The sequence below is a fragment of the Procambarus clarkii genome, chromosome 65 (assembly GCF_040958095.1).
Source record: "Procambarus clarkii isolate CNS0578487 chromosome 65, FALCON_Pclarkii_2.0, whole genome shotgun sequence".
Taxonomy (NCBI): Eukaryota; Metazoa; Arthropoda; class Malacostraca; order Decapoda; family Cambaridae; genus Procambarus; species Procambarus clarkii.
Genome location: NC_091214.1, coordinates 25,052,251 through 25,066,388, shown reverse-complemented (window position 1 = coordinate 25,066,388; position 14,138 = coordinate 25,052,251). Strand labels below are relative to the sequence as shown.

General features: G+C 37.7%; 1 protein-coding gene across 5 annotated transcripts in view; it reads right to left on the bottom strand.

The window, feature by feature from the left end:
• Positions 1-7,857: 7,857 nt before the first annotated feature.
• The window catches only part of Pask (PAS kinase), a 112,794-nt gene continuing 106,513 nt past the window's right edge, over positions 7,858-14,138 (bottom strand). For 3 of the 5 annotated variants that reach the window (XM_069309651.1, XM_045763200.2, XM_045763202.2), the window contains exons 26-27: positions 13,823-13,935; positions 8,080-8,956 (exon numbers count right to left, since the gene is read on the bottom strand). In XM_069309651.1, the coding sequence (XP_069165752.1) occupies positions 8,220-8,956; positions 13,823-13,935 (850 nt within the window). In that variant the 3' untranslated portion in view covers positions 8,080-8,219. Of the gene's footprint in view, positions 8,957-12,595; positions 12,670-13,822; positions 13,936-14,138 lie in introns of all 5 variants that reach the window. The other 2 variants (XR_011223788.1, XM_069309652.1) reach the window with 2 other exon arrangements.

Below are 14,138 nucleotides of genomic sequence, written 5' to 3'. Positions count from 1 at the left end.
TCTGTTCGACTGGGTGTCAGCTCTATATAACTTGATAATGGATGGTGCCGGCAAGATAAAACTCAATAAAGTAATTGATACTAAAAATAATCGAGCTGTGATATTTTTAAGACAAAATTCAAGGCTTTGTCAACGGAGTCGTGCAGAATGTGTTATAGAATTACGTCGCAGTAAAATTTAGCGCACACATTCATAATACAACTGTTTATTACACACCCAACGCACTGCCGAGTGAGCTACCAAGAACTAGTATCATCACGGCCCAACCACTTGGGCTGGACGGTAGAGCGACGGTCTCGCTTCATGCAGGTCGGCGTTCAATCCCCGACCGTCTAAGTGGTTGAGCACTATTCTTTTCCCCCGTCCCATCCCAAATCCTTATGCTGATCCCCTTCCAAGTGATATATAGTTGTAATGGATTAGTAATTTCTTCTGATAATTACCTACCTCTTCTTCACTACCTTCCCTCCACCACTGTAACAGTCTTCGTCACACACAGTTTTCGTCAATAAATGAGCTACACACGACTAACATGTCATCATAATGTAGAACACAATATGCCGGATGATTCTTAATGAGGCCAGAGTCTGTTTAGCGAGACTAGAAATTTGTATTATATCCCATTACTTGCAAAGGGAAGACGTTGCTGCTGTGACCACAGGTGTAAAGCGTTCTCAAGATATACAAGCAACGCGAATGCGAGTCTGAAGAACCTTCTTCCAGTGGAAGAGTAACGGGGCCTCATCCGGCCCGTTTGGCTCTAGAGACCGAATACGAGGCCGGATACCCACAACATAGGTCCCAAGGTACGAACCGGACTCACTTACCTTAAGTTTCGCCATCACTCAGTCCCGGAAACGTCACCGGTTAACCGTTTCGGTCCGTGTGCGTCCTTACACGAGGGACCGGCTGCGCCCATCCTCCGATGGTGCCCATCAGCCAACACTGACAGGCGGGAGTGGCGCCATATTTGTTTACAGTTCGGTCACCAGACTGAAGCCAGGGACCCAGGGGCTCCTTACACACAAACTTCAACTCAAGAAAGGCAAACCGGGTGAACACGTCCGTCCTCACCAATACAGGCCAAATGCTCATTAATCCAGCCGCCAAACCCCGTTAATGAATGAAAAACGGTTTATACACGACTCACAACTGATCACATGCGAACATCTCTCAAAGCGAGCTTCTCTGACGATTTCTATCATATATAAATAATCGCCAAGAGAACTTTAACACCTAACCTAACTATACACAAATGTTTATATATAATAATACTAATTTAAGTATGTGAATAAACCTATTATATAAACAAATGATGAAAGCGTCCTCTGGGACGGCCAGGGTTTTAACGAGCTGTGAGCTAAGGACAGGTTGGAGGGGGCAATAGCTTGCGGTTGGGTGTCATAAATTATTCTCGGCCTCTTCAACCTTGCCAACTTCGATCTTTGACATTTTAAACGCTTAGCCCTCCCACAGGCAATTATCTGATCGAAAAGGAAAAACCTAGAAAGGGCAACTTTTAATCTTTGCCTCGGCTTAGGGAAAAGTTCTCTAAAGTATCGCCCAACGACTTACCCTTGTTCCAGGCTAGAAGTATTAGCTTTTGGGGGGAAATACTGCCACGGTGTTCATTGTACTCACTCTCGAGCCAACCACCTTCCTCATCTTGCCTACTCTTTACCATTTTCTATACTCTTTACCATCTCCCTTACTCTTCAAAACCCTCCCTACCCTTCACTACCTTTCCTGTCCACCACTTTCCCTACCTACTTTGAACTATACTTTTCGCATCAATACTGTATATCCATCTACACTACACAGTCTTCATTAATGTAACCATATCCACTATCACTATAACCATCCTTACTACACGCAAAAACATCATCAATCATTATATTAGCTTAAAATTTGTCCAAAATGCTGTATGAATATGATTACAGAACTTCAAACCCAACGCTATCCGAAGCGTTTGTTATTACGGTTATTGCTACTTTCTATCGATTTTATAGTTCTTTTGTTCGATGAGAAGTCTACCAAGTTATTTATTGAGGATGCATTTGTCTTGTTTGTTCAAGCCGGCATTGGAGAGCTCAGCGAGCTTAATTGTATTCCTGGGCCAATGTACTGTGTGTGCATTAAGCATAATTTCTTATTCAATGTCAAACTAATAGTTCAATTGCCAGACAGTTAATTTTCCATGGTTTAACATGGTCCACAACAAAGTTAGGAAGGAATTCGTTGTTAGGATACATGGTCAAATCTACGATTTTTGTACTCCACTGGAAAATGTTAAGAGGTATTTATGAATAGAGTTGAAACAGTTACCTTGACATGAATATATCAATATAAAAGTGTGTTTGCTTGAGACTGGTCAGATGCTGGAGGCTAAAATCACCAAACTTTGCAGGGCGACTGGTGGTTGTTCAGGGATGGTTGTAGGCAGGATGGGGTGGATCCCCAAGCCGTCGCCCATTTGCATGAAATAAATTATACCAGTCTTCAATCTTGCTAAATTCTGCTCTATCCTAAGGCTCATCCAGCATATTTTCTCTAGTTTTTCTCTGGCTTTGTGCCTTTTTGTATATTTACTTTCTGATGAAGGCAGTGATGTAACAAAAGTGAAGAGGGAAGGTGGTGCTAGTGGTGTTGTAGATAGTGGTTTTAATGATTTGTGATAGCAGTTGTGGTGGTGGTTTCAGAAAATTCTGGTAGCAGTAATGGTGGTGGTTTTTGTGAAGTGTCTTTTCAACACTCGGAATGGGTCAGCTAGTTATGCCCCTTATGTTTAAAGGGAATAAGTACAGTAATTAAAGAAAGATGGTGCCAAGCTGGAAATACTCCATAATGCCATCCATGTCGTTGAATATTCAAAAGTTCTAATTATCACTCAGGATGAAAATACGAGATAAAAAGACAAGGCGAGCGATATCAAAGGTACCCGATTCATCAAGAATTTTGTTGAGGAACATTATGAAAGCAAGACATACAACTGACCTGAAAATCGGGACATTCTTCAAGTAGGAACACAACCGTGGAACAATGCATTTTGGACAATAGAGCGCTGGTGTTGGAGAGAAGAGCATGACAGCAGAGAGAGATTGTCAACGTAAAGAGCTGAGAAAATGCCCGGTGGATGGGAGACCATTTAGGGAAGAGGGGGGTCAGCTCAGCTCACCTTAGTGCTCAGAACACTACCTTGGAGAATGTCTTCTTATTGTTGAAGAATTTAAGAGAGCAGCACCAACTCTCACTTGAAACAAATGACGAGAGAGGAAAAGCAGGAGAGTGCCATGAAGGCCAAAAGAATGTAGTTGAACTAAAATATTGTATTTTCAAATGGTGGCAAACCCTTCAAGTAAAAAATAACTACAACAGGAGGAATTCACAGCAAAGGCAGTACAAATGTGGACATCCAAGTCCACAAAAATATGTCATCCTACAAAACTTGAAAAACTAAAGTGGGAGAGTGAGGTAGTAAAGGTACATCTAGCGTGGGTTCCAGGATCCACACAAGATGTACATTAATCATATATTCAAAGAGTTTGCAGATAACTAGTCAGGGTAATGGGACAGAGATCCTTAGGGGAAAGTCCCCGAGTACAGTACTATTTTCTAATGAGAACTGCCCCCCCTCAAGCCAATCTTTGGGACCAAAGTTGACTCCCAAATACGGTTATAAATACGCAACAAATACTGCAAGGAGCAGAGAAAGATGACGGAGAACCCCATAGTGAATCACTTCGGAGTCTGGTTTACTAACCAGAAAGGGCTTACTAATAAGGAAAGAAGCCTATTTGTCAAGGGAACACTGGTCTAAACACTGCTATAAAGAAGGCTACAGGGATAAGTCATATTTAATAGTAAACAATGTTTTTATTTCTAATAGCTGACCATATATTTATCCAAAGGATGCAGCTTGCAATATAAGTGATATTTGAAATCTGAATAAGGATTTCCAACATTTGCAACAGGCCTATAAGGAGGATAAATAAACCAATACTTTGTCTTTCCTTTAATTTGACCATCATATTTGAAGGGTAACTGATAACCAGCAGCAAATACATTGCATTACACTCTTAATGTATAAGCTTAAACTCAAATACTCTTAATGGCTCCTTTCACAAACTTATTGAAAATCATGTCTCGGTTAAAAAATACAATGCTTTGTTGCTAGCATTATGAGATCACAGATGTCCACCACTGTGCTCCACATTGTAATGTTTATCATATTTGCTATATTTGTGCTTGTCATATATATATATAGTGTGTGTGTGTGTGTGTGTGTGTGTGTGTGTGTGTGTGTGTGTTTGTGTGTGTGTGGTGTGTGTGTGGTGTGGTGTGGTGTGGTGTGGTGTGGTGTGTGTGGCGTGAGTGAGTGAGTGAGTGTGTGTGTGTGTGTGTGTGTGTGTGTGTGTGTGTGTGTGTGTGTGTGTGTGTGTGTGTGTGTGTGTGTGTGTGTGTGCGCGCGCGCGTGTGCGCGCACGCAGAAGTGTGTACTTGCCTAGTTGTGCTTGCGAGGGTTGAACTCTCTCTTTCGGTATGTGTGTGTGCGTGCGTGTGCACGCACGTGCAAAAGTGTGTGTGTGTGTGTGCATGTGCACGCACGTGCAAAGGTGTGTGCGCGCGCGTGTATGCACGCACGTGCAAAGGTGTGTGCGCGCGCGTGTATGCACGCACGTGCAAAGGTGTGTGTGCGCGCGCGTGTGCACGCACGTGCGAAGGTGTGTGTATATATATATAATGTGTATGTATAACACACATTCAATTATTCTAGCATTAATCTATTTATATGATGAGTGATATGAAAGAAACTGAAGTACAGTAGTTAAAAACAAACATTTCAAAAACTTACACGAGATGGCTCTCGATATACACGTAATTGAAACTTTAAGGTTACGCTCAGAGAATGACAAAGTTAAAAAGTGGTTTGATGATATAATCAATGTTTAGTGGCATTTATCACAATGCTGCATATTTTGTACCATTGTTAATATTAAAAGTAGAGTAACCTAAAAATAAAATTTCTTTGTGTTGGGAACTTGGGCACTAAGTTCCATAAGAACATCACATCAATGTACAGTCAACTTCTCTCTGACATGCTATTTGGAATAAGGCATTGCTGACTAGCATCACTTTAGTACCTACATCCTTTAATAACATCTACAAATTTATCTTGAACCTCAACTTTTGAAGAAATCAGGTAAAGTGTTTGTATACAATTACTTACATGCCCTCTTGGCTACTTGGGCCAACTAAATGAAGCCACCTCACTGAAATGAAAATAGGTTTGATGAACTAATACTTGTATAATAACAAGACTTGGCAGTAAGTAACTTATTCAACATACATTCTTTTATTGATATAATTTGTCTTTAAACTACAAAAATATTGTTACAGTGAAAAAGTTGGGTACACATTTTCTTTATTAAAGAAGTATGTGTGTTAGCTGCTTCATATTACAAATACAAAACCAAATATATACACTAAAATAAAATACAATAGTAAAAATGATTATAATAGCAAGGCTAAAATAACTTAAGTAACCAAAACATTGTCATCATTGATTGAAATAAAAAAATGCATCTTACTACCCAACAACACATATATAACATCCGCAAAAAAATAGTCGATAGAATATTTTCCTACTAAGGATACACTTGCTAAATAAAACACTATGTTGCCCTTGCTCTTGGATATTTGTAATCATAAAGTATGAGTTTCAATCAGCACAAGCAAAGGTCTCAATTTACTTTGCTAAGCATCAGTACACGATTAAAAACTTACAAAACTTAAAAAAATATATCATAATAAAAACACACATGTATAGCATAATAACTTTATACTCAAGTTAAGAACCTCAAGGTCTCAAGAGCTTAAAGTAAAACAAACTTAAACTAGTGATGAGCGGGGCAGTGAAACAGCTGTGGTGGTATTCATACAATGTCCATAACTCTGGAACAGCTGTGGTGGTATTCATACAATGTCCATAACTCTGGAACAGCTGTGGTGGTATTCATACAATGTCCATAACTCTGGAACAGCTGTGGTGGTATTCATACAATGTCCATAACTCTGGAACAGCTGTGGTGGTATTCATACAATGTCCATAACTCTGGAACAGCGGCTAAAACACGTCATTAACACATGTGCATTTGTAAGTCTGGTCTATTCCACAACTGTAATGTTTGGATTCTCTTAAGAGAGTGGGATGTTAATGAACCTACTCAGTAGCATTGCAAAATATTTACATTACACAATCATATTGACCGAATGATACTGGGAATCACATGGCACCGGAATACCAATCAAGTGCCAGTCAATTATTATAAAAAGTAATTTCTTGTCTTATGAAGCATTTTAATAATATGTGAATCAAGAGAAAAAACAATTATTAACACATTTTTCTTCTCTTTGCTGTGATATGGTTAATTAGTTATCAAGAAATAAATAATATTTATTAGTTACCCATGAAAAATAATTAATGTCAGTGGTCAGACAAGATAGGGGCTTGCGCAGCTCACATGACATTTCACTGAGCAATTCTAAGTAACAGTTTACCAATTGATAGGTGATAAGGAGAAGATTGAATAACTCCTTAAAAATTATTGTTGAGGCTGAAGGTAGAAGTTTCTTTGCTGTTAAAATTTGTTCAACTTGCTTAAGAATTGCATTATGAACCATACATCTGTTATGTCGGCAACACTGCCAATCAATAGACAAAATCAAATTCGACCTTCAAAATTATAGCTGGTTGTTATTGGCTAAGCTTGCCAATGTGTATTACAAAACATCATCGCTTTGCTATACAAACAGTCTGAACAGGGACAAATTTTGTCTTGATATTAGAACAGCAGTAAAAATTAGAATGCAAGTGGAAGGAATGTTAGCATGGTACTGAGTAGTGAAGAATTAGAATATCTAAAGAAGAAAAGTGCATTAGCAACTGCGATATAGAGACTATAGTAGATTAAAGAACTTATTTATTATTAGTATACCAATCATAATTCTCCCCTTGCACTTAAAAGTACACTCGTATGCAAAAATTTATTTTTAGAATTTAGCATTAAAAATGTAAATAATTTATACTGCTATCCATTTGTCCACATTTGGACCTCATTATGTGTATTTTACAATGAAGGGATAGTCATGGTTTTGTGAAATAGCTTATGAAAAACATGTTGAGCGAGTCATTTTATCTCAACTCACTGGGGGAGAGAATTAAACAAAACATTAATGAAAAAGAAAACCACGTTACATATGCAACCTGCAGCTTCTTCATAAACTATTAAATCAGGCAGCTATCATTAAGTACTAATGCCCTCTTGATGATTATAATCATATCCATTCTCCAATTTATGTGTAAGCCAAAACTGTAACACCTTTCCTTACTCATTGGAATAATCAAGTCTGGAATGTACTTAGTAATGAGAAACATAACGGAAGCTTAACGTTAACACTGTAAGGTGCTCGGGGGTTAATACACTGAGTATCTTGGGGTAATATGCTGTGCCCAGTATAAACGGTACAAGGTCATTATGGATTAATATCTTTCCAAGCACAGGTCCCTGAATATATATTCACCTAAGCTCTGTCTCAAACTATTTACATAATGGGTCAGCATTAAAAAGCACCTTAGGTTTCTTTATAAGCTTAACATGCAATTATCTTTTGACAGGGAAAAAATAAGCTCATACAAAATTGTTCATTCAAAGAAAGTAGATGTATTTTAATAATTAATAACTTTCTACAAAGAAAATATACCCATCTTACTATGTACACAAAATATTAAAACTTATGATTACCAGTATTGTGCTCGGTAGAGATTACGTATGAGCTATGTCCATTAACTCACTGCTCTCAGCTTTATCTTATCTTTATTCTTAAATTTGCAAGATAACAGATAGAAGCATGTAGACTTTGGATGGTCTGCAAGCAACATGATATTTAATACATCAATCTAAAAGAACTTAAGAAAATTATATAATACCTTCAGATCCCGTGTGAAACACAATGTAGAATGAAAAATTGAACTAATCCTTGCACATGTTGACAACCCCACCAAAGACATAACATCTAAGAGAATCTAAAATATACCAAGGACAGTAAAGCAATAGGAGGATAACCAATTAAACGGTCCACTTCTGATGGAAAAACATTGGCTCAGACTAGTACAGTATCTCATTAAATACCTGAGGGTTATGTCAGATTTTGTTCCAGAATTATGGACTATCTAAATCAAGATCATCCCACCATGAATCGAATGGATCAGGCAAGGCCAGATTAACATCATCATACCACTGATCACCTTCGTACTCTGACAGCTCACTATTCATGTACTTCATTTCAAACTCTAAAGAATTCCCTTCCCACAGGTGTCTTAACTTAGTATGATCCATTTCATTCTGGTGATCTAATAATTGATCAAACTCTACATCCTTTGCATTATCTATATCTGGTAAGGGGTTTCCTCCAGAGTTTTCACCATTAATTTTCTCTCTAAAGTCAAAGATTTTACTCTGTTTTTTTGAGCTGGCACTATAATCTTCCATAGCTTTCTGTAAATCAGAATTATCTGAATCTTTTGTGTTCTCAGCACTGGAATTGTCAAATATTTGTGCATTTACAAAGCCTAAATCACCCATACGCTTGACATTTTCAAAGTCAGGCTCTACACTCACCAAGGCGTCTTCATAATCAGAATTTATGACATCCTTAATATTTTCATATTCAGAGTCATCATATTCTTTAGTATTCTCTGATTTGGAGTCACTAAAGCACTCTGTATCCTCAGAGTCCAACTTACTGCACTCCCTTTTATTCTCATAGTTGGAGTCGGCCACATCTTCAGAGTTCTCAAGTCTACAATATTTTGCCAAAGCTGAGGACAAGTTAATACTGTCTTCTGAACTTTGGCCAGAAAGAGTGTCGGTGCTGCTCAAGTTGTCATAGTATGTAGCTGCCAAAAGAGGTAGTAAAATTTTAGTCAAACATATAAGGACATTAACATTATAATTCTGCTTACATAAAATTCAGTGGATCTGAAAGAAAAATATCAAATATTGGATTTTTTGCAGAAACTATATTTATATAACCAGCTCCTGAATCTATTCCCAAGATTCAGGGCTGGTTAAGTATGAAACACTAAATATTTTACAACTCTAACTACTAATAAACTATCTACCTACCTTGTTTCTACCTTGAGTAGCTTCTCTACTAACTACTAAGCTTACAGCTTATTCTTAATAACTTAACAACTTTTATAATAATTCCGATGCAGTTCTCTTTCTGCATAATTTCTGGACATGCACAGAACTTTAGGCGCTCTAAAATTCCAACCGCTCACAAATTTAGTACCATTAGATACCGAGGACTGAAGCAACAAGTAGGAACAATATGAAGCAACAATATGTTGGATTGCGCACACTTCATTGGCTATGTCTGATGCCAAAATTAAACAATTACACCTTTCTGCCAAGTTTAAAAGTCAACTCCCTTAGTGCTGAGCACATGAGTATTACAGCGCCAATGAATGACGATTATACCCTGTTGGTACCGTACACCCTTGTATATCAAAACTACACACAATAACAATGGACCAAATTTAAAACTTGCTTAAACAAGTTAAGAAGCTTACCACCAGACATGTTATTATAATCATTATTGTAGGCTTTAGACCCAGGACTAAACACCACAAGTCACCGAGCACTTATGACATACACTGCAAAAGACTGGTGAGGTACAGGCCTGTATTAACAAGGTGTAAATGGACCAGTCATGCAAGCACCATGGGATAAGGACGAGGGGAAATCAACCGAGTTCTAGACAATAAATTTCTTCAGTGTAGGGGACAGTGAACAGCTGTAATGAATATAAGGATGATATAGTGAATTATATCTTCCTATTCAACCTTCAAAGAATGGCTATTCAAACGTTTGTCTGTACCCGGGAAGAGGAGGAAGAGGGAGGGAGGAAGGAGGACAAAGTGAGGGGTTGGGGAGGAAGGAGGACAAAGGAGGATAAAGGAGTGAGGGGAAGGGAGGAGGAGGAGAACAAATATATAATAAATACAGTATAATAGAACATTTGGCCTTCATGAACCATTACAGTACTGTAGATGACCAAGAGCTCGCTCCCCACAACACTATCAAGTTAAACCCACTCTCACAAACTTAAAAATTAATTTGCTTAAAACTTTTCCCCCCTTTGCCTGCAGAACCTTTATGCAATCATTCTTATATAATAAAAATGTATCTTTCCTGGCTGCTAATAATAATGAATAATGGTGTTAGGAGTGCTAACAATCAAATGGAAAAAGTTATAAAAAATTTATGATTTTACCAGGATACATTGTTTTCATCCTCTTAATTGCTACAATGCCCTATACAATTCCCATGCACCAAAAGGTAATCAAGAAAACAATTAACATGCCTAGAAATATACAAAAAATCATGCAGGTAAGATATATAAATAACAATGATCTGGTAGGAATTCACAGACCATTCACAGATAACAGAAAATATGCTAATACTAAACCCCAACAACAACAACCTGATGACACATCATGGCAGCAACATGTTTGGTTATCACATGCAAACATCAAGATAAAAAATGTACAGCAATTATCCAGTTGCAATCACTGAACTGCATTAATATTTATATGTAGTATATATATATATATATATATGTATGTTAATTAATGAGAAGCATTGAACATTTGATCTTACAAAGTGGTGGACTGCTCTTGTGGATGACTGTCGTAGAGCGCTTGTGCACATTTATCCATGATGCTTATCACCGTGTTCTTAATCATATAAAACTGTACTGTATTATTCCCTTTTTATCACCGGGCCAATGCCTTTCCACACCTTGGTCATGACAATGTATGTTTGCCAATATTCAACTACAGAATTATTTTAAATAAATTCGGCTAGATACAGTTTTGAACGCAACAAAAGAGGTACTATTCCCAGGACAAAAATCCAGTGTTGAATGTAATGAAATGCCTCTTTGTGGCAGGCTTCTTTGATGGCTTCCTGAGCTGCCTACTTGGTTAGCTCCAAGCCTCAAGCACACCATCAGATCCTTGCAAGTATTGAATGCCTACAGGGAACCAAGGACCAGAATCTGCCCCCCCCCACCCCCTCAACAAAGACAAGGGCTTCATGGGACGCTAGATCATCTGAGGCCAAAAGGAAAACCCACCAGAAAGGTAAAGCACCAAAAAATAAGCAAGTACATGGAAAACATTGGTAACCCTAACACATTATTATTAAATTATTAAACTAGGTCATGTGTTATCCAGTTTTAACTGCTAGTTAATAACATTCATCCATCACCAGATGGCAGCCCTGGCAACCAGGGAGTCCAATTGGCTGTCCACCTGTGTTGTCTAACAGTGACCCCCGGAGAACCCCAGAAAGGAGGGAAAGGCAGGACCAGGGAGGTACCAAGAGGACCCACCAAACACAGGCATTTCATTACATTTAATGCTAGATTCCTGGGAGGCTCCCCAAGCTATTTCATCATGGAGCACAGAGAAAATAGGGCTCACTAGGGAATGAGCAGAAGAGCATCCAGTAACCTAAAAGGTAATCGGCTATGGGTCATCCGACCCAACACCATGTGAGTTCAGAATCCTATGCACCAAGGAACATTCTATGAGTAGCTACTCAGAGCACCAAAATCCATGAGCCAGAAACGCCATCTAGGACATACTCGAAATGAAACCGGTAAAAGGCCTAAACTTTCGGACATTATGAGCCTGTGGATAGACTGGTTGGAACACAAAAGCTTGTGGGATTATCTTGCCCTTTACCTCTGTAACGAGCGACTGGATGAGCTTTTCCGAGTGCATCACTTCCATTGAGTGTCCACACATAATTCTACAGGTATTAATACACAGTTTGAGGTTGAGGTATCATTTCCATCTATGTACATACAGAATGAAATTCATAGTTAGAGCTCCATACAATCCCAGCTTACTGGAGTGATAAGTCACAGAGCAATGAATTAGATCTTGTCATGAGAAGAGTCCAAGCTCTGTGCGGAATTTTTATGCATCAATTAGCTGGACTGTTGTCCACCGATCTGATTGGCTAGCTTTTCACTGTGACACAATATTAATGTAAAGAACACCCCTCCATTCATTTGATATTCGATTCAAGGTTATCATTTCAAAAATATTTTATTACTGATAACCCAGTTTTAAAAATCATGGTCTTTTACTACGTTGGTCATGGTCTTTTTCCTTTTCCTTTACAACTACGCTCATAAATAATGTTTGTGGTAAGCAAGTGTTACACACTTGGAGAAGCTGGGATGCTACCCGCATCCACAGCTTCATGAAACAAGTATGATAGAGATCAAGAATGTTTATAGATAAAAGCCCATATACCAATAGCTAGGAGGTGGCCCGAGGAACCAAATCCTGCTTCTCACTGATACTGATAGATATACTGTACACACACACACATGCACACTTAGACAAATGCTTAGTTTTTAAGAAATTACATGTAAATTATTCAGTAGCCACCAAATACTACTGTTAAAGTATGATTCCAAACATGTGCTGAACCACAAAGTACCAATTACATACCTCTCTAGACTGGCACGCTGACTCTGCTACAGATCTCCTACGTATGGGAAAGTAAAGGGTTCATTTGCAGGTTTCTGGAGAACCATAAGAAGTTTTAGTCACCAAATAAGTATCGATATGGAATTGAACTAGGTGTCAGCTCTTTAGATAACAAAAAAAGACCCAGTCAAACTAAATTATGGTTTTACTACAGTGCAAACAAACTCATTTGGTGATTAAATATTCTGGTAGTAAACACTACTGACTTTTTTACTCTCTAAATCTTCTGGGGGTAAAAAGGGAAGGTTAGGGTGTGAAAACACCAACAATCTGAGTGAAAGGGAGAAAGACCTTCTTGAAAATTATTTGCTGAAAAATTTAATAAAGCTCACTAATAAAGCATTTTATTTATGGACCCAAAATTGCTCATGTGTTAAAATCTATTCTAAATGTAAATGCAAAAATATGAGGAAAAAGATTTCTCTAAATGCTAAAAAGGAACAGTACATTTTATTGTAAAATTGCACAGTGAAAACACTACTTCTAAGTGTACATGTCCCCTGTCACCTGATATAAAGGCAGACAGTATTTATTAAACAGTATACCTTGCAAATCACACCTTGTCGCAAAAGGTTTCGAGAACAATTAAAAGGTTACTAGCAGGGTGGATGGATGTATGAAATAGCTATTATATACAGGCACAGTATCTAAGGAAAGAGAATCCAATATGACTCTTGATAATTACAATATACATACATGGTATAATTTTAAAAGTAATTACAAAATTACCAGACTACCAAATTTATTAAAACCATTAACTGTCCTCTGGAGAATGAACATTTTAGAACCATAATGGTTAACATTATCATTTCTAATGAAGAGTAAACCATTAACAAATATTTCATGATGGGAGTTACCATATACTTTGACAGATCTATTCACCTTTACTAAAAAATATAATATGAATTCTAAATAATAAACTACATACTGTATCTTTAGTTTGATGCATAAGAAATACTTCTTTTGTTAAGTAATTGTAACCAATATATCACAATACAGTTTTACACATGTTAATTTACAGCAAGAAATCTACTCCCATATCATTATTATTACAAATTTTGCACTGAAGCTCTAAATTTAGCCCAACTACAGTTAAGTGTAATTATACAAGAGAATTTCATATTTATCCTCAATCATCATTTAGGGTGAGTATAGGGGATATTAGTGACAGGCTAATGACAATTATACCTGAGGTAGATGATGGTGTTGATTCTAATTGTGTGGATGACTCGCTGCTCTCACATGACTCCGAAGATGGTGAACAGCACGAAAATGAAGAGGAATCCACTGTTATTGTACTTCTGTGAACAAAATTAGGCTTAGAATAAATGTGGATTTTTTTCTAAGCAAGACATAAGAATTTTCCCTAAGACAAGATCATGGAAGATCACATAGGACAGTAAGTTAGGGAAGGCTGACATTCTGCACCAATACAATTAGGATCTTTTTTTAGATGTTGGTGCTGGGTCATACTAGTGCTATGGACTACTAAAAACTCAGTCAA